General features: G+C 55.9%; 1 protein-coding gene across 1 annotated transcript in view; it reads right to left on the bottom strand.

The window, feature by feature from the left end:
• Window positions 1-27,005, bottom strand: part of NTNG2 (netrin G2) — a 74,284-nt gene that overhangs the window by 5,519 nt on the left and 41,760 nt on the right. Inside the window, exons 3-10 of the mRNA XM_024762224.1 lie at window positions 12,457-12,629; window positions 9,915-9,941; window positions 8,839-8,976; window positions 5,486-5,560; window positions 3,930-4,031; window positions 2,304-2,471; window positions 753-887; window positions 5-103 (exon numbers count right to left, since the gene is read on the bottom strand). Of these exons, the coding sequence (XP_024617992.1) occupies window positions 5-103; window positions 753-887; window positions 2,304-2,471; window positions 3,930-4,031; window positions 5,486-5,560; window positions 8,839-8,976; window positions 9,915-9,941; window positions 12,457-12,629 (917 nt within the window). The remainder of the gene's footprint in view (window positions 1-4; window positions 104-752; window positions 888-2,303; window positions 2,472-3,929; window positions 4,032-5,485; window positions 5,561-8,838; window positions 8,977-9,914; window positions 9,942-12,456; window positions 12,630-27,005) is intronic.

Below are 27,005 nucleotides of genomic sequence, written 5' to 3'. Positions count from 1 at the left end.
TCGCAGCGCACGCCGGTGTAGCCGCGCGGGCAGGCGCAGCGCTGGTTCTGCACGCAGGTGCCGCCGTTCTGGCACAGCAGCTGGTCGTCGTCGCACACGTTGGCTGCGGGGCGGAGGAGCGGTTAACTCGGGTGGTCCAGCCCTCCCTCCCCCAGCCCCACGCTGGAGCTTCAGCCCTTGGGACGTGCGAACACTGGGGCCGCGGCCTGGACCAGTGGGTGTTGGGGACTCAGGGCGCATTGGCGCGAAGCGTCCCGGCGGGGATGGTACCAAGGGCCACGCGAGACCGGGCCCTTGCCTCCCTCCCGCCGCTGCCCGGCTCTCCCCGCCCCGGCCCCGGCACTGGCCTTGGTGCGGTTCTTTAGACGCACCTGCTCTCCCGTCCAGAGCTTAGCACGTGCTGCTCCACGTGCCTGGGGCGCCCTTCCCCCCTCTTCCCGTGGCTAACGTCGGGTCTCCGCCAGCCCCTCACTTCCTCGGACTGCCTCCCTCCCTCCCTCCCCGCAAATCCGCCCGCCTCCAGCCAACTGCAGCCAACCCCCGGCTCCACTTTGGCCTCCAAGTCCCTTCCCGATACCGACTCTACACCGGCTAGCATCAGGCCCCGCCCACCTGCCGGGCCCCGCCCCGGAAGCGCCAGGTCCCGCCCCTAGGACCCACCCACCGACCCGGCCCCGGCCTGGGCGGCCTCGAGGCCCCGCCCCGGGCCCCACAGCACGGGGCCCCGCGCAGGGGGGGCGGCGCGCACTCACGGTAGCAGCCCTGGCGCCAGTAGTGCGTGGGGAGGCAGTCGTCGCACTTCGGCCCCGCCGCGCCCTCGCGGCACTCGCAGAAGCCGGTCTCGTTGCACCGGTCGTGCACGGAGCCGATCTGGTTGCAGTTACACTCTGGACGGACACGCGCACGGCGAGCGGTCAGGGGCGACGTGTGGGCGCCGTCCGCACGGGCCCACCCCGCCCGGTCCCGGCAACCCTCCCAGCCGGATCTCCGCACCCGCCGCTGGACGGCGGGGTGGGGACGCCTGGGGCGTCCAGATCTCGAGGGGACAGTTTTCATTTTCTCACATCCACTAAGCCCCTTCCCCTCTCTGGCCCTGGCGCTGCGTGGCCCGGACCAGCCCCTTCCCGTCTCTGGGCCTGCGTCTCCGCTTCTGTAACTCGAACGGGCGCTGATCCCTCCCGGCTCCGAAGAGCTCTGACTGACAGGTGGGAGGAGCCTCAGCAGAGGCCACCGGCCATCCGTCCTGGGAGCTGGGGTGTGTGTGCGGAGGGGGCAGGGTGCAGAAGGCCTCCGAAGCTCCTCTCCAGGGCGGGTGGAGGAGCAGCCCCAGAGGCCTCCAGCTCGCCCTGCTCCGTGGGAGAAGCTGAAAGCCCCCACTCTGGGAGTCCTTGTCGCCTAGTGCCGGCCCGGGGGTGGGAGGCGGAGGCAGACAGGCAAGGCAAAAGGAGGCGCTGGGGGAGGAGGCACGCCTCTAATCGGATCCAGAGGCCCTGCCCTGTCCCTGCTGCTGGCTGGTGTGACATGGGCAGCACAGTTCCGTTGGGATCACTTTAGAGTTGTGATGAAATTATCTGAAAGCCGCTGCCATAATTCAGACTGACAGCTGCAGCTTTGCGGGCAGCCCCTCCTGTGCACAGCCTTGGCTGGCCTGCTGGGCGGGGCATGGGCAATGGGTTCCCAAGGGCGCTGGGCATCCGAGGGCTGAGAACTGGCCTCTACGGGAGACCGTCTTCCAGACTAGTGGGTGTTGGTTGCGGGCCACATGTTCGGTCTTTTGGAATGGCCTGCCTCTGCCTGGGCCCAGGGCCCCTATAGATTTCCTTTTTTACCCCAAAAGCCAGTCCTGGAGCGGAGTTTAAAGAAAGCCAACCGTCTGCCCACTGGGGGTGGAGGGCATATAAAATGTGAGAAAAGAATTGATTTGAAGAAAAGCTTCAGTTCCCCCAAAATGGTTGAAAACCCTTGATCTGATCCACCTCCCTATTTTACAAACAGGGAAACAGCCCCAGAGGGGGGAAGAGAATTGCCCCAAGGCACACAGCCCGGCAAGCCCTAGAACCTGTCTTTGACTGGAACTAGTGGTTCTGAAATGCCAGTGCCTGCAGGGAGGACCACATGGGGAGGTAGGTTATTAATAGAGCGGATTCTGTATTTAGAGTCGGCCCAGGAATTGGCATTTCCCCAGCCTCCCCCGGGGATTCCAATGCAGGGGTGTCCAGACCCCGTCTAACGCTGCTCTTCCGCCTTGCACCCTGGTCCACACACTCGCGTGCGGGGCCCCCGCCTCCCAGCCGAGGGCTCACCAATGCACACGTTCTCGTCGTCCAGCTCTGCGGAGCCGTTGCGGTAGTAGCCCAGACGACAGTGCTGGCAGTGCTGGCCTCGTGTGTTGTGCTTGCAGCTGACACAGGTCACCACGTTCAGGAAGTCGATGTAGCTGCAGCGATTGGAGTGGCCATAGCACTCGCAGTCTGGGCCGGCCAAACGTGAGAAACACCAAGGGTCAGAGAACAAGTGGCAAGTGTGCCTTCTCGCTGCCCCCTCCCTGGTGCATTCCGGAAAACGGAGGCCAGGGGTAGGACCTGGCACAGGACGGTGCCGTGGGTCTCTGACACTTCTGTACCATGTGGGGAGAGATGGGCCTGCTAGCTTCGAGCCTGAGCGAGAACCAGTGTAGGCCCAGCTCACAGATTACCACCTGGCCCCATGGACAGGGCACCAGGGAGGGCCAGTGGGCAGCATCCGCTAAAAGCCTGGCCGGGTACCAGGGCAAAGTGCTTTCTGGAGGGTGGCCCTCGTGATGCTGCGGGTGGTTAGATATGATTCATGCAGGGAAGATGGGTCATGCCGTCAGACCGTGAGCTCAGGGAGGGCGGTGCCCGGGTTCATGGCGTTCACCACGGTACCCCAGTGATTCAATGAAGGGTAGACGCATGCATGAACGCTGGAGAGGATGGAAAGGGCCAGGAGCTTCCTCCCCATGCTGCTTTGGAAGTTGGTTGGAAGGAAAACACCCACCTGCAGGACCCTTTCTTATTAGCCTGAGCTGTTCTGCAAATCTCATTGGCATCAGAGGGCCTGCTCTTGCACGACCCTGAGAGTGAGTGCTGCCTTAAAGTTTGTGCCCCCAGCATCTCACCTTGACTCCTCCTAGCCCTGGCCCAGCTTCTGACTCTCACTGGAGGCACCTGTGACCACCTGGGGCAAGGCCCCGGGGTTTGGAGGTGGCTCCCATGACATCATCAAGGGGCGGGATTTGGTGAGGAGGGTCACCTTCCCTGCCACAGAGGGGGGCATCCCTTGGTGTCCCTCCTAAGAGGCTCAACACCCCCTTGAACAAGAAAGGATGCCAGCTCCCCGCTGTGAGACACCATCTGTGTATCTCTAGAGGATCCAACCCCCATTTTGTGATGCGAGAAGGAGGGACTGACCAGATGTCGGGGTCAAGGGCATGGGAGACCTTGGAGAAATCAGCCTCTGACATGTGCCCAGGAGGAGACGGTGAGCATTCCCACACCATGGCCTCCTGGACCTGTCCCCTTCACCTTGTCCCTCCAGGGACAGTGAGAAGGTGAGGCATCCTCCAGGTGTCCCAAGGAGTACTGTCAGTGACCCCTGTGTCCCAGATCTTGCTTCAGCCAAGACGAGCCCCTGGGCCACACCTCCCAGGGAAGCCAGGACGGGCTATTCCTGGCAGCTCCTGTGCCTGCCCCGTGCTAGCCCACTGTACTTCGGACTCATACCTGCTCCCAGCTCCCTTGGGGAGGGGGGACTGGAGGCGAGAGTGGCTCCGTTTCACCTTGACCCAGCTATTCGGGGAGGGGGCATCGGTCCACGCACTGCATTGTTTTGTTTTGTTTTTTTTCCAGTGGAGGTGGGGGGAGAGGGGCCGGAGGAGGGGCTGATCAGCCCCGGGGCCTTCCTCTTACCTTCGAATTCTTCAATAGGCATCACTTGAGGAGATTTGGGCCTGAGCTGGAAAAGTCTGGAGGCCTTGGCGGGGGCGGGGGCAGCAGCGGAGGTGCCCGCAGCTTGGAGAGATGAGAAAGAAGCTCTTTCATCAGCTGTGGTCCAGCTGCCCAGGGTGGGCTGTCCTGGTCGAGGTAGAGCTCAGCACAGGCTCCCAAGGTGCCCTGGGCAAGCTCTGAGCAGCTTTGTCACCTGCTCAGAGACGACACAGCACAACCAGGAGCACAGCAGAACCAGGCCTGCCTTTGGTCCCGCCTTGGACACCATCTACACATCCAGCTGGATTCATCCCTCATATTGTGCTAAATACTTCGCTGAAGCTGGACAATTTTTTGACTGGTTGAAAACATTGCTTTGCACACCCTGGTACTCTTGCTGTCCCCTCTCCTCTCCAAACTCCCGGGAGCATCACGTCCAGCGTCTGTAGCTGGTATTCGAGATTTGGCCATCTCCCTTCCCTTCTGAAGCAAGCTCCCTGCTCCAGCCAGAGTGAGTCCTTTACCGTCCATGGACTCCCCTCTGGCAGGTGCCGTCCAGCCATGAGCACAAACTGCCCTGCCTTCCACTGCCCAGAATCCCAGCCCCGTACTTGCGGGGGAGCATGCCACGGTCTCCTCGGCTTCCACCTGGGAGGCTGTCGTGCCCCAGTGGGTCCAGGGCCGGGAAGTGGTTGCTCCAGCCTGCTCTCCGGGGAGGACGCCCTGACTCAGAGGCCGGCCAGGTCGCTGGAAACTGCAGACCCTCGCCGTTGTGGGTCCGGCTCCGGAACTGCTTGCCAGCAGGGGGCGCCCAAAGCCCTGCTCACCACTCACAGCTGGCGCGGGAGGGAACTGGAGGTGTGGGCTGGGTTGCTGCCTAAGCCAGGCCTTAGGGCTTAACGTCCAGGGAACCGTGAGCCGGGACCGGGGACAGCGTCCCATCTTGGAGACTCAGGCAGGCCCTGTGTGCCTCCTGGGTGTGTCCACGATGGCTACCAATGAGCCCGTGCGCCCCCACGTGTTTCTTCCCACTGCGGTGGGAGAATGAGGCTCTGGGCTTGGTCTCAGTGCCTTCCACGACCCCTCCCCGCATCTCGCTCGGTCAGGCCGCTGCTCCCTGCCGTCCCACCGCCAAGCCTTTGCCCCAGCTGGTCCTGCCGCCCGGAAGGCTACCTTCCCCCTTCATCTACTCACAGCCAACCCCCTGCAGGAAGCCCTCTCTGACTCTGAGCTCCACCTCGCCCAGGGTGTCCTGTGAGCACGATGGTGGGAGAGAGAGGGTGACTGTTATCAGGACAGGGTCTCCACTTGCTTCGGAAGCCCTTGGGGCTTAGGGTTAGGGTTAGAGTGTAGGACTGAAAGGGGTCGGGTGTGGTGATATCACTCGGGCTAAGTAGGTGAGAGTTGGGGGTAGGGGCAGGCAGAGATCCAAGGCCCCTCCGCTCGGCGCCCTTGGGCCCCTTTTGCCACCCTGCGTCCCCACCCCGTGCCCCTGCTCCCTCCACTACAGTCTCAGAAGGAGCTCCGGCTCCCCATACCTTCTGCACTGGAGGACACCTGGGGCCAGGGGGCGCTCGCCCAGAGGGGGGCAGCGGTAGATGGCCTGATCCGCTCTTAGGGGAAAGAAGAGGAGAAACCAAGTTATGCAAGGGGCTGGGGCTGGGCGTATCCTGGGGACCTACTGAGGCATCACCGCATACAGGCCCCTTACAAGAAGCAGTGCTATGAGAAGCGGCTCTGCCTAAGCTGGCCAAATAGACCTGGGTTCAAATCTACAGGAGAGGCAGCGTCTACACTACGGCAGCCTATGAAGGGCACGCGGACACCGGATGGAAGCGGGACCCATGCCCGAGAGTCTGCGTACTTTGGGCAGTCCTTTCTTCAGCGGGACACCTGATTCTTGAATCTCCCTCCCTGTGTGGCCCCCGTTCACACTGAAGGCTAGAGTTAGATCAAGTCCCATGTATCTGGGCCCAGACCTCTCTGCGCTAAAGTCTCTGGCCAATGGCTGAAAAGGGGGCATGTGTTCTGGCTAAGACATCAAACGTGTCCAGAGGGTCCTCTTCCTGTCCAACCCCAATCTAGGGACTGGAGCATCTTCCCTGACCCCTAGATTGGGCCCATGTTCACCAGGGACCCCAACGTGAGTCAGCCCCCAAATGCCACCGTGCCCATCTATCTCCAAGACTAACTGGACACACAGCAGGGGACGCAGGTAGGGCTGGCAAGGCGAGGAATCATTCTGTGCCAAATTTCAAAGGACAAACCCAGAGGGACAAGGGAGAAGTCGGATCTTTTCCGCTTCTTAAAGGGATTACGCACGATGCCCGTTGGTGGGGAAAGAAAAAGAAAATCTACCAGCTAAGAAGTGTGGGAGACTTTGCAGCTGGGAGCCAAGAGCCTCTGGACATGAAATTGACATTTATGCGATGTTCAATGAGAAGAGGCTGCCAGTGTCCAAATTGGCAAGGGCTTAATTAAGGCCGCCATAAACCCGCCCTGAAGGCCTTGTGCTTTGCAGCCTCTCTCCCACCACCCTTGACGGCCAAGCTGGGGAGAGGGTCAATGGTCTTGAACAGCCTTTCTGCCGGCAGCCCCTGCTCTCTGGACTGCTTGACACTGGCAGAAGGGAGAAACATCTGGGCCAGGGGTTCAAGGGCCCAGGTGGACTTGGGCCAGAGGGCCTGAAGCACTTCTTGGGAGGTACCTGGAGAGAATCGGGACCTTCATGGGGGCCTGGGGGTGGAAAAGACTGGGCTCTCCAGGGACAGGCTCAGGTATGCAGGAGGAACCTTCTCACAATGACCTGTGTCACTTGCCAAGGCCAGATGGAGGCCCCGTCTGTTCCTTCGGAACCGGGGAGCTGTGCAAGCCAGGTCTTAAAGGCGGCACCACCTCCCAGACCCCCGAGGCCTCGGGGCCGTGGCACTGGGTGGCTGAGTGGGCAGGAAGCATCGGGAATCAGTGAGCCTCGAGTTCAGGTCCTGCCTGTAATCTTGAGCAACTACTTCTTTTTTCTTTTTTCAAAACAGCTTTATTAAGTATAATTTACATACCATAAAAATCCAGCTGCTTCTTCCTAAGCCTTCATATCCTCACCTACGGGGCTACGAAAATAACAGCCCCATCTCATGGGGCTGAGAGCAAAGAATAGAGTACAAGCTCCTGGCCCAGGAGACGTCCGAGCTCCACTAGCTGCAGCGAGAGTCACGATTCGTGGGGTGGGGGGAATGGGGGCCCAGGCCCAGGCTTCGGTCGCTAAAGAGGCCTGATGACCCCTAAGGCTGGGGACACTCGGGTCGCCAGCTGTCACACCGCAGCCGCCTTTCTCTCTTAATGCCTGCAGCCCGGCACTGGAGTCAGGATGCAAAGTGGACCACGACCCCACTGAATGACGGTCCTGCCTGGAGGGAGGGGCATGTCCTTCTCACCACCTGAGTCCTGGGGACCCTCACGATTCAAACCTTCTCTCGTCCAGGCTCACCGCCCTGACTCTGATGCTTTCCTTAACTCCTAGCTTTGCAGTTTGCACCCCTCGTACCACGTCAGAAGCAGCTCCAGAAACGGGGTCCGGGTTCCTCAATGTGTGTGTGTGAGCGTCTGGCCTCCCACCCAGACAGATCACCGTTTGCAGGCAGACACGGGACCTACCACGACTATTTTTGGTCCCACGTGCCCATCACAAGCTCAGCAAAAAGAGCGCAAGTCTCAGGCGGCTGGACCAACTTGTGTCCGGAGCCCGGATTTCCAGAGTGACACATGTCCTCCACCCCAGAGAGGATTCCTGGGCCAAAAGGCCATCCTGAAATCCTCGAATCTCCCGGCTAGCCCCCTGCCCCCCACAGATGCCTCCCGTGGAGAAGGGAAGGAGGTAGAAAGAAAAGAAGTGCGATGTGTCACCCTCTGGTCCAGTGGATGAGCTGGGCATTTTCCACGGCATTCACTGGCTGGGAGCGTTCTGAGCATCGACCCCCAACAGGCCAAAGCCGGAGTGTCGGGGATCCCTCCCCAGGGGACAGAGGGGTCTCTGCCCGTTGGAAACACCACCCTTCCAAGGGTCCATGAGCGTCAGAGAGAAGAAGGGCCTCTGCAGTGGCTGGCTGTTTGACAAGTTCTCTCTCTCTGCCCAAGGAGTAAGGGGCACCTTACCCCGCCGCCTCCTCCCTGCAGAGGGGGTGGGGCAGAGGCAGGGCACACTGTTGGGGACCAGGGACCTTGGACACATCTTCCCGGCATCCTCTGGGAGGGATGAGTCCTTTCAGACTCCTGGCACTCGCGGTAGGCAGGAGCCGGTGGGATGCCCCAAGTGAGGCCGGGTGAGACAAGGGGGCCACCCCAGCACCCCAAGCCTTGAACACACCCCTGGCCTGGCCCTGCCCCGAAAGGCCCAGCAGCCCAGAGTCTGAAAACGCCAGCTCAGAGGCTCTCTTCCGCCTTGCTGATCTGAGGAGTCTACCTTCTTGGCTAATCCTGCACTGTCCGTTCCTGGGGGTCAGCTGCTGATGGGCAGGGGGCAGAGCCGGGGCTAGGATGGCTGGTGGGGGCGGGGCCTGGGCCAGCTCCCCTGGGCACCCCCTGCTAGGTCACCCCGTCTTTTGGCCAGGCTGAGCAGTGCCCTGGTGGGGGTGGGCAGCAGGAAGAGGATGCAGGACTTTCATGGGAGCCCTGGATGCCCTGGCTGGGCCCAGTGACAGGTGTGTCCAGGCAGCCTGGAGGGCTCTTGGCGCCATGCTCTTGTGGCCTGGGATCTAGCATTCTCTACTCTAAAAGCCAAGCCCCTGCCCTCCCCAGGGCTGATGCTCCCACATCATCGCACATCACAGAGAGAGGCAGGGACTCGGGCCAGAAGTGGGAAAGGGCAGGGCAGCTGGGGCTGTAGCTGGGCACCCACCTGTGGACTGTGGGGTGCTGGGGGCCATGGGGGCCCAAGCAGTGGATGTGGAAGGGGCAGGAGTGGTGGGGTCCCCCCTCACGGCCACAGCGGCCACAGGGGCTTTGGGGACGGGGTCTTTCCGGGACCTGCTGATGCCTGGTAAGAGATGAGAAAAGCAAGAGAGGGTGGGGGAGTTGGTGGGTGTGGAGCAACGCAGAGGGGCAACTTAAGACCCCCACGAGTGGACCAGCGTCCCCGCCAGGTCCAGCTTCCTCTGGCCCCCTCTCCGCCCGCTGGTGCCCCACAGGGAGCAGCCCCGGGGCTGAGTGTGGCCCCAAAGAGCCCTGGCGGAGGGAGGCGGCGCCCCTGGAAGCCTTCCTGAGACTTGGGGTCTGCACTGGCTGGCTGCTTGACAAGTTCTCTCCTGCTGAATCTGAGAGCAGATGGCGATACCCACCTAGGGGGGCGGCGGCTTCAAGGATGAAACGCGATAGTACGAGTATCCTGCTTAGCCAACGCCTGGCACTGTGCGTGCTGGCTGATGACTTCGTGATAGGTGGTCACGCCCTACCGCCCTCCCTCACCTTCCCTGTGGAGCTCTCGGGACTCCCCTGACCCTCCTTCAGATGGGCTGGCTGCTCTGGGGCCTGAGCTGACCTGGACGCGTCGGGATCCGGGCTCACTTCCCTCAGCCTCCCCATGGGCGAGCGGCTGCAGAGGTGATAGCTGCGGGCTGCCCGGAGGGAGGCCGAACCCCATGGTCAGACTGGGGGGGAGGGGTTCTGCCACTGGTCGGGGAAGGTGACCCCCACTCTTGCCTGGCAGGAGAGGGAGGGGCAGAGAGTGCCCCCGGGGGGGCAAGGGGACCTTTCCAAAGCAGCACCAGCTGAGAAGCTAGGGGGAGGAACTGTGAGACACGAAGGAGGGGGAAGAAGCAAATGGATTAGAGGAGCGGGTGGTGAGGCCTATGGACCCAGGGGGACAGGAAAGCCCTGTCTTTTCTCTCCTGCTCTTCCCAGGACATGCAAAGAGGCTCATGCACCGAGGGCCCCAGCCGCCTTCCCAGGGTGGTGGTGACCCAGGTGTGTACTTACTGCCAACGGCAGAGCCTGCGGCGGCACCTGCGGAAAGAGAAGGGTCACAGCAGAGTAAGGGGCCCGGCCACCTCCTCCCTGCAGAGGAGGGGGTGGCAGGGCTGGGGAAAGGAAATCGGGGGGCCCGGGCACCTCTCCGTGCAGGGATTGGGTCAGATCATCCATTCCATCCTCACTGGCGCCCTGAGAGGGAGGGGCCCCTATTAGCCCATTTTGCAGGTGGAGAAACTGAGTCTCAGAGCTGTGACTTACCCTATCAGGGGACCTGCTGATAAGCCTCCACTGGGGGCTTCACAGGCACCCTTCTCATTTGATTTGAGACTCTCGGGTCCTCCAGTGCAGGACAAGGAGGCGGGTGGCCGTTCTCTCAGGAGTGATGGGATTTCAGAGAACATGAGGGTCCCCAGCCACGGGGACAGACTGGTTTACTGGAAGCTCTGATGGAAGTTACCACCAGAGGGAAACCATGGTGCATGCTCCCACCTGAGGAAATGCAGGGACGGCTGAACGACTGATTGGAAGATGATCGCAGCGCCTGCCACGTGTTGAGAGCTTTCTGCACGTGGGCACGTGCTGAGTGCTGTCCCCACCTGGGCCGTTCAGTCCTCACACAGCCCCACGGGAGCTTTTACTAGGGTCCTGATTCTACAGCTGAGAAAACAGGGCTCGGGCGGAGAAATGGCTTGTCCAAGGCCACACAGCTGTGAGTGGCAGAGGCCTGACTCCGACCCGGGCCTCTCTGTCTGTGCCCTGGGGATGAGAGGGGCCCAAGGCCACAGTTTGACCTGGGACTTTGGGTACCAGGGCGGGAATCGTCAGTCTCAGAAGGAAGGAGCCAGGGCCACAGCTTCCCCTCCAGGCGGTCCTGACAAAGGACGGAGCGTGAGGACACCCCTCTGTGCCCCGGGAGCCCTGGGGTGGATGCCGAGATGTGGGCAGGGGGACGTGTGGCGTGAGGACCTTCCCTGGTGACCCTGGCGGCGGGACTGTGAGGGAGGCCTGGGAGGATGCACCTGGGGGCCCACAGTGCATGACCTGCAGGTAAGGGTCTTAGTCTGTGGGTGCCGGGGGACCTTGGGGGATCCTTCCGGGAGGAGAACAGGGTCCAGAGAGGAAGCAGGGAGGTGGGGAGGCCAGCAGGACAGATGAAGGGGTGAGCCTGCGAGCCAGAGAGAGGTGACAGCGATTAAGGAAAGTGTTCAAGAAACGGTTCTGGCAACAAAGAGGTGGGCTGGGCACGTGGTGAGGGGGGAGCCGGGCGGCGCTGGGCTGTCACCCAGAGCGCTCTCCGTGCCTTTGCAGGCCAGCAGGTGCCGTGACTCTGGGAGGTCACCCTTCAAAGGCTTCTTAAGCGGTGCCCGCACACACACAACACGCCTGTCACAGCCTTGTTGCGAGGCTTCCAGCTTTGTCAGCCTAAAGTTGCGTAAATCTTTCACCGGTTGGTCGCGGGGGTGCCGATGGAGGGGCTCCTGGGAGCGTGCCCAGGAGGGGCGAGCTGAGCGGTGCCGGCAGCCCAGCCTGGCTTTGGAGCTGGGTCCAGTGGTGGCATCTAACTTGCTGCTAAACTAGGAGGGCACTGAGGGTCACTGGGGCTCTGTTTGTTCATCTGGAGAGTGGGACAATAATGAACATAGCACCCGAGGGGTTACTGTGAGGGTTGAGAAGCTGTGTATGGAATGTGCCCGGTGCAGCCTCCTTGTCAAAGCACTTGACCAGTGTCAGCAAATCACTGGGGCGGGGGCAGCTGGGGAGTCCCACTCTGGGGCCGGCCCAGGCCCCCTTGTCCATGGCAGCTGGGGGCTCCCTGGGACTCTTGATTTCAGGGAGATACCCAGGGACTATGTTGGAGGCCAATGATGGGGGCCCCCAAAGCGTGTTCCTAGTGCAGGCGTGTGTGGGCGCACCCCGAGGATGACCTCTGGCACAGAAAGGCTGAGCCGGGAGAGGAGAGGGCCATGCAGACGGCACGGGCCAGGCCCTCGGAGGAGCCCTCTGTAAGATGGGATGATAGGAGACCCGCTTCCTGGGGCCCCCCTAAGGGCTGAGGGAGTGGGGACCCCATAGCACTTGGCTATGTAAATGCCCCATAAACACTGGTTATGAGGGATGGCGCCGCTCTTCACGGTTAGCCCGGAGCGAGGGCTCCCTAGCCCCTCCTCCCTGACACCCTCTGGGCCTCCTCTCCTGCCCTGGGGACAAGAAGGGGAAGAGGCCAGCGGAAGGATGCTGACGAGGCTCATCTCAGGTTTCCAGCAGGATGAAGGTGTGCTAGAGGCTCTTGACCACAAAGCCTGGCGCTTAGGAGCTTGGTAACGAGGGGGTGCCTGTGTGTGTGCGCGTGTGTGTCCACGTGTGCATGCGTGCACGTTTCTGTGTGCACACCTTTGTAGGGAGTACATGTGTGTGCATGTGTGTGCGTGATGAGATCCACAGCTCCTGAGGTTGAAGGCTAGGGGAGACCGTGGCCTCACTGGTCCGAGGGGGCAGTGGGCGGGGGGCGGGGGCGGTCCCGGGTGCAGCGGCCGCTCTGTGTACGCACACGCATTGGGAGAGCCGTGGGGCAGCGGCAGGTAGGAGCCAGCCCGCCAGGACCGCGTGCGGAAGCTCCTCTTGCACTTGCCGCAGTCGGGGCCTGTGGTGTTGTGTTCACACTCGCACTGCAGGCTGCCCTCGCGCACGGAGCACAGGTTGGCGTGCAGGTTGCACTTGCACCTGGGGGGACACGGAGGGGGCAAGGCGTCAGTGAGCGTGTGGGCGGGCTGTTCCAGCTCTCTGGAGGGGCTTGGAGGGTGGCCTGGAAGGGACTCTTGAGGCCATCTGTCCAACCTGCCACGACTCTCCTTCGGGACAAATACTCCCGGATTCAACATTCTGAGTCCTTCCCCAGCATGAGGTGCCCCTGGCTCCTACCTCTCGGTGAGGGGGGTGGGGGGCGTGATGAGATGCCCTTGTCCCAGGTGCTGAATTTTTAGTAACGCAGCTTCTGGTCACCTTTGCTCTCAACCATGGAGGGTTGACAGGTAGCAAGAGTTACCTGTCCCTGGTTGTGGAGACGTGCACCTGGCCCCAGGCTGTACCTCTGCTCTCAGCCGCGGCCCACACCCATGCCCTTGAGGGCAGAAAGAAACCCCAGCTCCCCAAACCCTGTCAATTCATCCACACATGTATCATTCATTCATTCATTCAAATATTTATAGGCAACTCATCATTCTGAAACCAGTAAATAAAGGGAAAGAATCAAGCATTTGTCTCGCCTGTCCTATAAAAAGGGTACCTCCAGGTAACCAGTAGTTGATGAGGGGATGTTTCTTTTTATAGAAGCATTCCAGCTGATAACCGAAGAAGGAAGGACAGAATTTGAAAGTCACCACGTAGCATCCCCTACCGAACGGATAGCTATTGGCACAGAGCATCAATAGAGAGAGACAACCAAAGAAAAAGTCTTGTCAAGGCAAATTGAACTTGAATCTGATCAACACTCTGCATCCAGCTACAAATTTATGGGAAATACAGAGGACAGAGAAACATACTAAACACCACCAGGGGGACGCAATCAGCAAAACCCGGAAGTGATGATATAGTTTATAGGACAGATGAATTGCAAGGGGCAAAACTTGAAATGGAGGGAGGAGGGACCCAGATCAAGAGAAACCTCAAAGGCAAAGCAATCAAGTGCAGGTCGTGGCCTCCTCTGGATCTCGGTCAGACAACCTCTAAACTCAGATAAACAATGTATATTCGTGAGACACCTGGAAATGTGAACACTGACTACCTCTGGTGATATTAAATTAATGTTTATTAAATGCAATGATGGTACTGTGGTTACATCTTTAGAAGTCCTTGGCTTTAGGGACACACACAAGTATTTACAGATGAAAGTATCTGATGTCTGGGATCTCCTTCAGAAGAACACAGAAAGGGAAAACATGGGCAGAGATACAGACGAAACAAGCAAGGCTATGAGTTAACTGCTGAAGTGGGGTGACAGGTATATGGCAGTTCATCATAGTAGATTCTATTTTCGTATGCATGTTGGAAATCGTCCACAAGAAAAAGTTAGAGAGACAGAGTGCTCCCTATTCTCATATGGGAAGATTTCCAAGATATATTGTCCATATTTGTAAAAAGCAAATTGCAGAATAACGTGTTTGGTAGGATCTTCTTTTTATTAAAATACACAAAGAAAAATATTTATAGGGCACCTGTTATGTGCCAGGCTCTGAGCTGGGAATGGTGAGTATAATGGTCGACAAAGCGGATGGGGTCCCTGCTCTGATGGAGGATAGGGTCCAGCGGGGAGACAATCAAAAGATCAGTGACTGGGGGAGGGACGGGAAGGATGAATAGGTGGAGCCCAGGGGATTTTTAGGGCAGCAAAGTGATTCTGTACATGACACTGTCATGGCGGACACGCGGCAATACACATTTGTCAAAACCCACAGCAGCACACAGCAGCAAGACAGAGCCCTAGTGTCAGCTGTGGACTTGAGTTGACCATACTGTATCAATGCTGGTTCATCAACTACAACAAACGTATCACACTAATGCAAGATGTTAGTAACAGGTGGAACTGGGTGGGGACCCCGGGTGTTAGGAACTCTTTGCATGATCTGCTCAATTTTCTGTAAACCTAAAACCTAAAATTTAATACAGACTTAATTTTAAAATAATAATCATGCCAATCTTTCACTAATGCCAATTGTTATAGGTGCCCACGTGTTCTACAAAGGAGAGGGGATCATGGGTGGGTCTTAACTTAGTCTGGGGGCAGCAGGATAGGCTTCCAGGAAGAACAATTTAAATCTGAGACCTGAAGGAACATCGAGAGTTACTCAGGCAAGGAGGGGAGAACCTTCTGGAAGGAGACAAGAGCACTGGGGAAGACCCTAGGGCCGAGAAGAGCTCAACCTGTAAGGTGTAAGATGAGGTAAGGGGGAAGAGGAGGCCAGACCGTGATTCGGAGGCTGGGCTGTGTTCTGCAAGCCATTGGAAGGTTGGAGGTGTCCCGCTCTGGCTCTTATTTTATATGGCACCGCGGTCGCCCCATGGAGGGTGCTTTGTCAGGGGGACCAGAGCCAGGGTATGGAGAGCGGGGAGGAAGCTGTGCCCGGCTGGGAGCAGAGGACAGTGGCGTGGACCAGGGTGGAGGCGCCTACGTCCCACCAGTGACGCCCGGCGTGTGCAACATTTCCCCTCGCTGGATCTCATCGTCCCGAAGATTGTTCCCCGAATGCTAAACCAGCATTTCTTCTCCAGCTCGTAATTTCCCCCTTCTCTTCATACCCCACCTTCCCCTGAGGGACACTCCTCCCGGACAGAGCGTCTCCCCTTAGCCTCTGCTTATTCACACGATGAATATTTAACTCCCTGCATCTTCCCGCTTCATAAATCAGTCCTGCCTCCCCTCCTGCCTTCTTTGACTCCATCTGACTGGAGCACTCCTGTGAGGCCGGCCTTCCAGGGCAAGGATCCCAAATGGGGAAAACTGGTTGCCAGGTTCCTAGCAGCCCTGCAGCTTGGAGTTAACCTGCTGCCTGCTGGCTTCAGAAGTGCCGGGGCTGCCTTCCTTCTCATAGCTTCTCTCTGCCCTCATATCATCTTGAGGAATGGTTACAGGAAATTGGGCACATCCATGCTATGGAGTATTATAAAGCCATTAAATATTATGTTGTCAAAGGCTACTTCAAGCCTTGGGGAATGTTCCAAATAGAAATGAAAAGACCATACTCAGCAAGTGTTTACTGTGTGCCAATGGGTATCTCATCCGACCCTTGAATGACCACAAACGCTGGTACTATTGTCACCTTCATTTTACAGACGAGGAAATGGAGGCTCAGAGAGGTTAAGTATCTTGCCCAGAGTCACAGGGCTGTCCAGAACTGTGACTGAAACCGGAACGCAGAGATATCCAACTCCGGAGTCCAAGAGGTTAACATGGGTTAGAATATGGATTGTAAATATGTAAGATACCAAACTGTAGGTATTATAGTGTTATGGACTGAATTGTGTCCCCCCCCCAAATTCATATGTTGAAGCCCTAATGCCCCAATGCAACTGTATTTGGAGAGAGACCCCTTAGAGAGGTAATTAAAGTTCAAGGAGGTCAGAAGGGTGGGGCCCTAATCCCCTAGGGTTGGTGCCCTTACAAGAGGAGGAAGAGACCCCAGAGCTCTCTCTCCACCATGTGAGGACACAGTGAGAAATTGGCAATCTGCAAGCCAGAAAGAGGGGTCTCACCAGAAACCAACCCTGGTAGCATCTTGATCTTGGACTTCTAACTTCCAAAATTGTGAGAAAATAAAGAAATGTCTGCTGTTAAAGCCCCCCAGTCTGTGGCACTCCATTATGGCAGCCCAAGCAGACTAGTACATACAGCTTCTGATTATGTTTAAGTACATATATCCATACCCGAAACACCAGTAGACAATACATCTAGGTATTCCTGTACTTGTCCTGAGGGAGGGGTGGGATTATAAATGATTATAGTTATTATTTCTATTTCCTTCTTTGTCACTTTGCACGTTTCCTGCATTCTCTATAGTGAGCAGGTGTTACTTATTATAAGTAGATAACAAATGGTTTTTGAAAACTGGAAGTCAGGCCAGGCGGGGAAGGAGGCTGGTTCTTGAGCTCACACAGGCCTTTCCTCTCAGGAGGAGGAGCAGGTCCGTCAGGGTCCTGTTTGGGAAACCATCGCTCCATGTTACACACCACGCACTGTTCGTGACTCTCAAGTCCCAGGTTCAAGGATGTTTTCTGAACTCTCTGGAATAGAATTCTGATGTAGAGTGAAGGCCCTGTCCAAGGAAATTAGCCAGTGCTAAAGTCTGTGCTATTTTAACTCCATCTTCCCTGGAGTTCCAATCGATTACCACATATGTACTGTGAGCCTACTATGTGTTCAGCTCTGGGAAAGGCACAGAGAGGGCTGGGCAGGCACCCGCTGGCACTGGGGACCCTTCTTCCTGGGAACACTAGACCCCAAGGATGGTCCATGGCAAAGAAAGGTTCTGTGTTTAAACCTTATTGGTCAACACATATGATGCTCTCCTAATGCCCTCACATTCTGCTCCCTGACTGCCACCCTCCACCCAGGGTCCCAGTGCACATTAGCATATTAAAGGCTCTGACAAGTCCTGCAGGAAAGAAACCTGCTGACTTTGTCTAACAAAAGTTTGTTTGCAAAACAAACCTTCTGGTATTTGACCTCAGAAGGTTTTTAATTTTTTTCATCTGAATTCCTATTTAACATACCACTGAGCTAGCTGGAGAGGAACACCCCAGCTGGGTGGAACCAGGAATGTACCCCATGCCTCTGGCCCGAGGATCAGATATTTTCAGATATCAGCTACAGAAAACAAAGATTGCCATCTCAACTTTGGGTGTTAACACTGACCTTGGCTTGTTAAAAATGTGTAAAAGGGCAGCTGACTCTGATGATGGTAGAGGGAGTCACAGAATGTGAGAGCTCGACGGGTCTGGCGGGGGCTCGGGGCACAGCCGGGGAGAAGCCTGCCCAAGGTCGTGCAGTTTAGAGGTTACTCTGGATCCAAATCCAGACTTCCTTCCCTGACCCTGGCTCTGCCCCACCCCGTGCTGGCCAGCCCCTCCCACCATCTTCATCTCCCAGAGGGTGTCTTGGCTTCCCTGCCCTCCCTGGTTGAGCCCTGGAATGAGCACTGTGCCTCCTCTATCGGGGAGAGAAGAAGTTCCCTGCTGGGCAGGGCTGCCAGGAGAAGCCCACACAGTGTGGGGGAAGCCTCGCCAGGGCTGGCACAAAAACAGAACCCAGTCAATGGAACTGCTTCTCAGACTTCCTGACTTTTGCAGGGAGCGCATTGCAGGGAGTAATGCGCTGTGTGTGTGGGGAGGGGCTTCACCTTTCTGGCTCTCTCTTTGTGTCCCTCTATGTCTCTCCGTGTCTCTGTGTCCCTTCCCATCTCTGTCCAGCATGTGTTCTGATCCTGCTTTCCTCTAGACCTCTGCGCAATGCAGTTCCCTCCGCTTGGATCGAGCTGCCAGGCTCCGCCCCTTTCTCCTAAAGCTAACACCTAGTGGGCGTGTCAGGTTCAAGGCCAAATGTCGCTTCCGCGGGGAGGACCTCCCATCAGCCCCTGCTATACCTTCCCTCGTCCCAATGCTCATTGTAATAAGCACCATCTCCCAAAGTGGAGCATACGACATGACTGGGGGAGATGCGGGCTAGAACTATAAAAGAGTTTAATCGATTTTGTTTATTTTTGATTACACAGTATTTTTTTTTTTTAAGTGACAAACTCACCAAGCCTGTGAATCTCAAAAATATTATTTGGCCAAAGGTCAAAGTTTAAAAGCGTATTATTTGGGCTTCCCTGGTGGCGCAGTGGTTGAGAGTCTGCCTGCCGATGCAGGGGACACGGGTTCGCGCCCCGGTCCGGGAAGATCCCACATGCCACGGAGCGGCTGGGCCCGTTAGCCATGGCCGCTGAGCCTGCGTGTCTGGAGCCTGTGCTCTGCAGCGGGAGAGGCCACAACAGTGGGAGGCCCGCGTACCGCAAAAAAAAAAAAAAAGCGTATTATTTGAAGAAATTATTAAGTAAATAAATAAATCATGTGCAATACCCTTATGCAAAAGCCTGACATTAGAACTCAACCTCACGCCATAAACAGAAGTTAACTCAAAATGGACCAAAAGCCGGTATGTAAGAGCTAAAACTGGATAACTCTGAAAAGGAAACACAGGGGTAAATCTTCATGACTTTGGATTAAACAGTGATTTCTTACACATGACACCAAAAGTACAAGTAACGGAAGAAAAAATAGATACATTGGACTTCATCAAAATTAAATACTTTTGTGTTTCAGAGGACGCCATCAGGAAAGTGAACAGATTAACCCACAGAATGGGAGAGAAATCTTATCTCTGGTGAGAGACTTATATCTAAGAATATATAATGAACCCTTACAACTCAATAATAAAAAAACAACTCAATTTTTCAAATGAGGAAAGGATTTGAACAGGTAGTTCTTCCAAGAAGATACACAAATGGCCAAGAAGCACATGCTCGCATCACTAATCATCACAGAAATGCAAGCAAATTACAAGGGTTACCACCTCACATCCTTAGAATGGCTCGTGTCAAAACCACAGATAATAACAAGAAAATGATTGTGAGAATCTGGAGGAAATGGAAGCCGCGTACACTGCCGGTGGGGATGTAACGTGTTGTGAGTGACTTTGGAAAACTTTCCTCAAAAGTGAAACTGACTCACCATATGACCCAGCAATTCCCCTCCCAAGTATATACCCAAGAGAAACGAAAACACATCTGTACATGAAGGTTCACTGCAGTGTTATTCATAATAGTCACAAGGTAGAAACGACTCATATGTCCATCAACAGAAAAACCAAATGTGGTGTATATACACCATGGAATGCTGTTTACCCATAGAAAAGAACAAAGCACGACACCTGCTACAGCGTGGGTGAACCTGGAAGACATCATGCTACACGAAGGAGCCAGACACAAAAGGCCACATACTGTACGATTCCACTGATATGAAATGCCCAGAACAGACAGAAAGTAGACTCGTGGTTGCCAGGGGCTGGGGAGAGGGGAGAATGGGAGTGACCGCTAGATGGTACAGGGTTTCTTTTTGGGGAAACGAAAATGCCCTAAAGTTGACCATAGGGATGGCTGCACAACTCCGTGAACGTACCAAAAGCCACGGAATTGTACACTTTAAATGGGTATGTTATGGCATGTAAATTACATTTCAGCAAAGCTGTTGCTAAACAAACAAATGAATAACTAACTGGAATATATGGGAAATAGTGAGGTCGTTACCTGAGTGACTAAAGCCTGGGAACCAGGGTTTTATTGCAACCTCTCTCCTGCAAAGCTTCAAAGGTTTGTTTTACTATTTGTATCGACCTAGCACGTTGCACCTTAAAGAAAGTCTTGCTGGGTGAACGCACCATTCTGAGAACTCACGGATAAACACTTCAGCCTTTACCAACCATCCTATGAATGACATACTGTTATTATCTGCATTATACAGACGGGGAAACTGCGGCCTGGAGCGGTGAAGTGAGCTGCCTGAGGCCCCCCAGCTGGTAAGGGGCAGACCCACGACTTGAATCCGGGCAGCCTGACGCCAGAGCCGACGCTGAACGTCCACATGCCGTGGTGGCCCAGTGTGGCGGGCACTGGGTTCCTGGGATCCCCGGGCAGGGCTTCGACCCGCTCCCAGTGCACATGCTGGGTGGCCCTGCACAAATTCTTCACTAATCTGAGTCCTAGTTTTCTCACCTGGAGAATGGGGAGCAACAACCCTGGTCACACCACGGGCTGTCGTGAGGACCGGTGACCTCGGTCATTCCTGAATAGGGGATGAGCGAATGGACATAAGTAATGCATCTGCCGTGTCACCCAGCCTCACACACAGGTGCTCATTTGGGGTTCATACTTCTCTTGCCTTTCCTGCTGATTGTAAGATGGTAGCCCTGGCCCCTCGTCGCCCTAGCCTGGGATGTTCTGCCACTTCCTGTGTGACCTTAGGAGGGTTGCTGAAGTTCCTCGGCCTCTGTTTTCTCATCTGTAAAATAGGGATGGCAGTGGCACCTACCTCATATGGCTGTCCTAAGGAGCAGCTGAGACATGGCCCTGAAGACACGCATGTAAGCGCTTGGCAAACGCTAGCGTCTTGTTGGTTTTCTCATTTCTTATCTTTATGAGTGTCTAGCGACGGGGTCCTGAGAGCTTTCTTTGAACAAATGTGTCGGTTCTTCACAAGAACCTCATGAAAGGTTTATTGCTATTATCTCTATTTTACAGACAAGGAAATGAGGCACAGAGAAGTTCAGCAAACGGCCCAAGGCCACACAGCTGGTGAGCCCCACTTTAAGAAGGGGGTGGCGGCCTGGGGTCCTCCAGTGCTGGCTCTCACACAGACATAGGCTCAGAGAAATCCAACCTGCCCACAGTTCCCCCAAAGGACACAGTCATGTCCTTTCCTCCCCGCCCTCAGGCTGCTGTCCTGAGGTTTCCCTTCCCTATTCCAGAAGGCCCTCAGGAGATGAAATTATAATAAATAAGCAAGCATATATAAATATAGAGCACTCATAGGTGGACAGGTGACGTGAATTATTAACTGAATCCTTGTGAAAACCCAGAAGGCATCACTCTTCCCATTTTACAGGTAAGGATATAAGATTGTAGCAGGTCAAGTGTCACGAACTCACCCCCAGGTCTCTGGGTGGAAGAGGCTGGATTTGAACCCAGAACTGTTGGGTGCCAGACTTGGATTTCATCACCATTCTATTGGCCTGTCTCTCCCGGCACTTGCCTTATGTTGATTCCACTTGGATAATGAAGGCCAGTGGGGAGGGGCCACCGGACAGATACTCCCCCAAGCCCACTACCAATTCCGAGGCCCAGCCTCAGCCTAGGAAATGCGGGAGAAAGAAGCTCCCTTTCCTAACTTTCTAACACCAACTGCAGCCTGCGTCTAGACGTAGGTGGGTGGTCCAGACTCCTGGCTCTACCGCTGGCCCGAGTATTTCTCCTGCATCCATGCGATCAATTTTCCTAGGGAATTGCTTTCTGAATTTGACCTTTGAGAACCATCAATCTCACCAGAAAGCCATCATCTGAGCCGCCTGACCCCGCTACACAGCACTTTTCGGCTCATCCATCAGGGAACATTATTTAATAATGAAAGAGGGACAGGGCAAGGCCGGCCAGCCAGCCCACGGGGCCTGCCACTGGCCAGCAGTCCACTCCCAGCCCATCAGGATCTGCTGCCTGCCCCATCACAGAATCCCAGGGCTTTGACCCTTCGGATGGCAGCAGGCGTGGCTCAGTAAGAATGGGGGGTAACGGAGGAACAGAGACACTGAGTCAGCAGCCGAAGTCCGAGCAGATTCCCTGCTCCTGATCTGCCTGGGTGACCTTGAGCGAGTCACTTCTCCCGATCTCAGACCTTTCGGTTGCAGTTTGGAAGGGTTGAATCACATCTTAGCTTTTCAACTTTTCTATTTAGTTGTTCATGGGTGCCTCATACACTGTTTGGCACGCAGTGGGCTCTCAATCGAAAGCGGCTGAATGAATGGAGGAGGAAAGGAAGGGAGGGAGGAGACGATGCACAGAGGCTCTTTGCACAGCATCTGGCACGGATGAGCCTTAACGGCTCAGCGAAAGCCAGGCAGTATCGCGGCTGGAGCAGTGTGGTGGCAGGTGACTGCAGGGTCTTAGTCTCCGGGTCCATAAAACTGGGGACTTGACGGTTTCCACGGGACAGGGCTATTGAGAGGATGAAGATGGGCTGGCCCATGGGGCGTGCTCAGCACAGGGTCGGGCACATAGGGAGGCCCCCATAAATACCAGCTGCTTTGCCATTGCTAATGGCCAACAAGTGACATCAGTGGGAATCCGGGGGGACCCCCAGGAACAAAGATTGTCCTTATTCGCCAGCCCCCGGGTGCCCAGCCCCAAGGGACAGGTCCCCCTATCCATGCTGTCCTGCCAACACCCTACCCCAGAGCCCCCCCGCTGAGATAAGCTGGCCTTTTCTCCAGGCCCCTTGGGATGCGCCCACTGTCCTCTTAGAGTCACTTCCATGAAGGGTCTCCTGTCACTACAATTGCCAGATTGAGCAAATAAAAATATAGCATGCCTGGTTAACTTTGAATTTCAGGTAAACACTGAATAAGTTTTTAGCATAAGTACAGGCGTGTCTCGGGGATATTGCGGGTTCAGTTCCAGACCAATAGAGCAAATATCGCAATGAAGCGAGCCACACGAATTCTTTTGGTTTTCCAGCGCATATAAAAGTTATGTTTACACTATACTGTAGTCTATTAAGTGTGCAACAGCATTGTGTCTAAAAAATGTACATACCTTGACTAAAAAAAATTATATTGCGAAAAATGTTCACCATCAACTGAGCCTTTGGTGGGTTGCAGCAGTAACATCACAGATCGCTGTTCACCACAACCAACGTAATAGAAAGAAAGTTTGAAGTGGCGCGAGAATTACCAGAATGCGACACAGAGACCTGAAGTGAGCAAACACTGTTGGAAAAACAGCACCGACAGACTTCCTCGATGCAGGGTTGCCACAAACCTTCAATTTATAAAAAAACACATTATCTGCGAAGTTCAATAAAGTGAGAGCAATAAAACAAGGTTTGCCTGTACGTCCCATGAAATATCCGGGACACACGCTTACACTAAAAACATTGTTTGTGGCTCACCGGAAATTCAGATTTAGCTGGTATCCTGCGTTTTACCTGGCGGCCCTACCTGTCACCCCTGCTCACCCACATGGTGAGCCATGGTCCTCTGGCCCGACCCCTGACCCCTCTCAAGGCCTGGCCTGGGTGTCCCCACCCACCCATCAGAAGCTGGCCGGGCTGCCTGCCCTCCAGAGAGGAGGCCACGGCTGCCTTCTCCTCTAAGTCGCTAAGTTGTTTCTTTTTCTCTAGTTGATGAGTCCCTAACGAGCCCCAGGGGACCATGACGGAGGCAGGACCGAGCCTCACCTGCACGGGAAGGCCATCCCAGACAACCCGAGTTCTCAGGGAAATGTGCCCTGCTCCTGCCAGGAGGAGACTGACATGCTGACTTCACCCCCTCCTGTCCACCTGCCGGGCCCGGCCGGGGGCCTGACAGCCGCACGAAGCACGAAGCAGTCGTCGGACGGCAGGGGCACCAGCCCGTACCAGGAGCCAGCATGCCCTGCCCCGCAGGGAGGGGAGGGCAGCGCCTGGGCCCTGCTGGCGGGAGTGCCATCTGGACACGGGCCTGGCACCAGTGCGCCACGAAAATCAAAATCGTGAGCCGGGCCCTCCCCTCCTCAGGGTGAGAGAAGCGGGGTGTTTGGAGCGCCTCCCAGACAGGAGGGTGGAGGAATGTAGGTCAACTCCTGGCTGCCGGAAAGAGTGATGTCATCGGCTCCTGGGGGAAAGATGGGGAAGTGGTAAGTTTAGGCAAGCGAGAGAGCCGGGTGCCGGAGCCGGGCAGGGAGGAGGGGGCCGGGGCTGGTTCCCCTCAATGGTCAAACCTGCCAGGATTTCAGGGCAGTCACAGGGACCCCTCGGTGAGCACAGGTGGGGCGCTCGGGAGAGCCCAGGACCCCGGGCGGTCTTGGTAATTGATCACCTCTTCCTGGTGTCTCCCCCACTTCTTTTACCACTTGTCCAAACATCATTGCATATGGAGCCTTCTGGGAGTGGATGGGTGTATTTCTGACACCTTGAAGGTCAGAGTCGCTTGAAACAAGTTTCTATTTTAAAGCCTCCAGCAGTGTCTTCCCATTTCTCTTGTCAGAGAGAGCATTTATTTCTGGGGAAAGACTGTTCTTTTGTTTGGGGAAAAACAGTTCAGTGGGCTGCTGGGTTTATAGGGAAGCAAACCCCGAGCCTATGCTGGCCTGGAGACGTTAGCACGTGAGGGTGGACACATGAGGGAGGAGGCTGACCTCGAGAAGGGCGCTTCCCTTGTGGAGGGGCTCATGCATCTGGGGTTGGAGGCCTGGACTCCAGGGAGGAAGGATGCGGCCATGAGAGGGGGCTGGAGGCTCACGACAGAGGTGGTCCAGGGGCTGCCCCTCCCAGGCAGCCGGTGGCCACGGCCAATGGCTGGGTCTCCAGGTCAGTGCTGGCTAATGGCCATCCTCTGAAGTGTTCTCTTTGTACGTGATCATTCTCCTGGGCTCGCCGCAGCCTGTGAGTCCACGTGCGATGGATCACCGTGGCCTGGGGGTGTTAGATCTTCTTTGGGGGATTAAGGGAGAGACCGTGTCCTCGTCTGGCGCACAGCAGCGTGGAGAGATTGACAGCCTTCAAGGAAGCAAGCAATGGTCAGGAGAACCTCTCCTGATCCCAGAGAGGCTGGATCAAGAGGTGACCAGAAATGAGAAGGCCATAGTTGGGGATCTTGCTAAGGGAAGCCTATAAAATATTGGACTCGTAGCTAATTAGTGGAATGGGGGCAGGGCTAGGGTACTAGTGGAAAGAGGGCTCCTGGATGCTGGAGAATTTGAACCATCTGGGTCAAAAGGCTTCAGGTCAAGCCCTGAGACCCCGAGAAGGGGGGGGGCACTGAAAGCTGCTGCGGGGCGCGGATGTGCAAGGCCTCGGCCACCTGGCGTGACCTGGCTCTCTCAGGGTCACGTGGATAAATGCCGGCTGCTGCATCTCCTGGAACGCAGTCGGGCTGGCAGCTGAGTTCATTGCCAAATCAGATTTGGGCTTCTGTGCGAAGTCCTTTTATATTAAGTGCTTTAACATACATCACCTCCTCCGGTCTATTGATAAATCCTATTACCCATTATGAAGCCAGAGGCAGCTTCCCAGCCAACAGGAGAGAGGCTGATGGAGGGGTGCTGGGGGTCTCGGGCGTGTGGCTTGGGGGAGACACGGTGGGTATGACCAGGCTGGTTGACTAAAGCAAGCTCACCTCTTCCCCTGTGGGAGGGCTCAACACCCTGGAGGGAAGGGCCAGGCCTGGGTCCCGGGAGAGGGGGGAAATGTGAGGAGTGCTGGGCTGACGGTGGAGGGCCAGCCCGTTGGTTTTGTCTACCCACCTCCTGGCTCCCGGATTCCAGACGCCTTCTCCTCCGAAAGAGTTACGGATATTAAGACCCATTTGTTCATGAATGAATGCGCGAATGATTTCAACGAACGCACAGCATTCCTGCCTGGTTCTCAGTGCTGGCCTCACAGGGTCAAGAACACAGACCCAGACCCTGTTCTCTCAGAGCTCAGAGCCCGGGGTGGGGAAGGGGGAGGGCGGCTGGGTACAGGAGTGTGTGTGCAGCAACGCACCTGTGACAATGCAGTGGGATTGCTGTGCTCTTTGAAGGCCAGAGGAGGGGAGGCAAGGGCTGGCCGCCCAGATCTCCAGCCTGCGGGGACCCCGGAGAGGCGCCCTGCGAGCCAAGCCCTGAGGAATGAGGCGTTTGCCAGACAGGAGGGGCGGACGGGGTGCGTTGTGCTACAGGCAGGAGGAGCAGCCCTGAGGCGAGTCAGAGGGACCCAGCTCCGGGCGGGGGGCTGGCCTGTGAGGACTCAGGGCCCAGGCTGCCCAGGGAGGCGAGAGGAAGGATGTGTGGTCCACGGGAACAGAGTTTCTAAGGTCAACGGGAAGCCACTGAAGGGTGTTGTTCAGGGCAGTGACGTGACTGGGTTTGGGTTTGGGGAAAAACCTCCACGTGGAAGGGGCAAGGCTGAAGGGGGCAAGCCCAGTCCCCTCCCCAAACAAACTCCTGATGCCCCTCTCCGTGGGGCAGGGGTAGCGATGGAGTCCATGTAGGAAACTGCTCAGGCTGACAGAGGGGGATGGGAGAGGTGGGTAGGAATCCAGAGGTGGTCACACCGGTCAGAATGGCCATCATTAAAAAGTCTACGAATAACAAATGCTGGAGAAGGTGTGGAGAAAAGGGAACCTTCCTACACTGTTGGCGGGAACGTAAGTTGGTGCTGCTACTATGGAGAACAGTACGGAGGTTCCTCAGAAACTAAAAACAGAATTACCATGTGATCCAGCAATCGAACTGCTGGGTATATATCCAGACGAAACTCTAATTCAAAAAGCTACATGCACCCCTGTGTCCATAGCAGCACTATTCACAATAGCCAAGTCATGGAAGCAACCTGAATGTCTATCGACAGAGGAATGGGTAAAGAAGATGTGGTGCATACATACAACGGAAAACTACTCAGCCGTAAAAAAGAATGAAATAATGCCATTTGCAGCAACGTGGGTGGACCCAGAGATTGTCGTACTAAGGGAAGTAAGTCAGAAAGAGAAAGACAAATACTATGTGATATCACTTATATGTGGAATCTGAAACATGACACAAATGAACCTAACTATGAAACAGAAGCAGACTCACAGACGTACAGAACAGACTTGTGGTTGCCAAGGGGGAGAGGGCTGGGGGAGGGGTGGAGTGAGAGGTTGGGGTCAGCAGATGTAAGCTTTTATATATAGAATGGATAAACAACAAGGCCCTCCTGTATAGCACAAGGAACTATATTCAATACGATATAGTTATCCTATGATTAAACTATAATGGGAAAGAATATATAAAAAAGAATGTA

This window comes from Neophocaena asiaeorientalis, unplaced genomic scaffold (genome assembly GCF_003031525.2).
Source record: "Neophocaena asiaeorientalis asiaeorientalis breed wild unplaced genomic scaffold, Neophocaena_asiaeorientalis_V1.1 scaffold78, whole genome shotgun sequence".
Classification (NCBI taxonomy): domain Eukaryota; kingdom Metazoa; phylum Chordata; class Mammalia; order Artiodactyla; family Phocoenidae; genus Neophocaena; species Neophocaena asiaeorientalis.
Note: the sequence above shows the minus strand (reverse complement) of the source record. Positions and strands in the feature narration are given on the sequence as shown.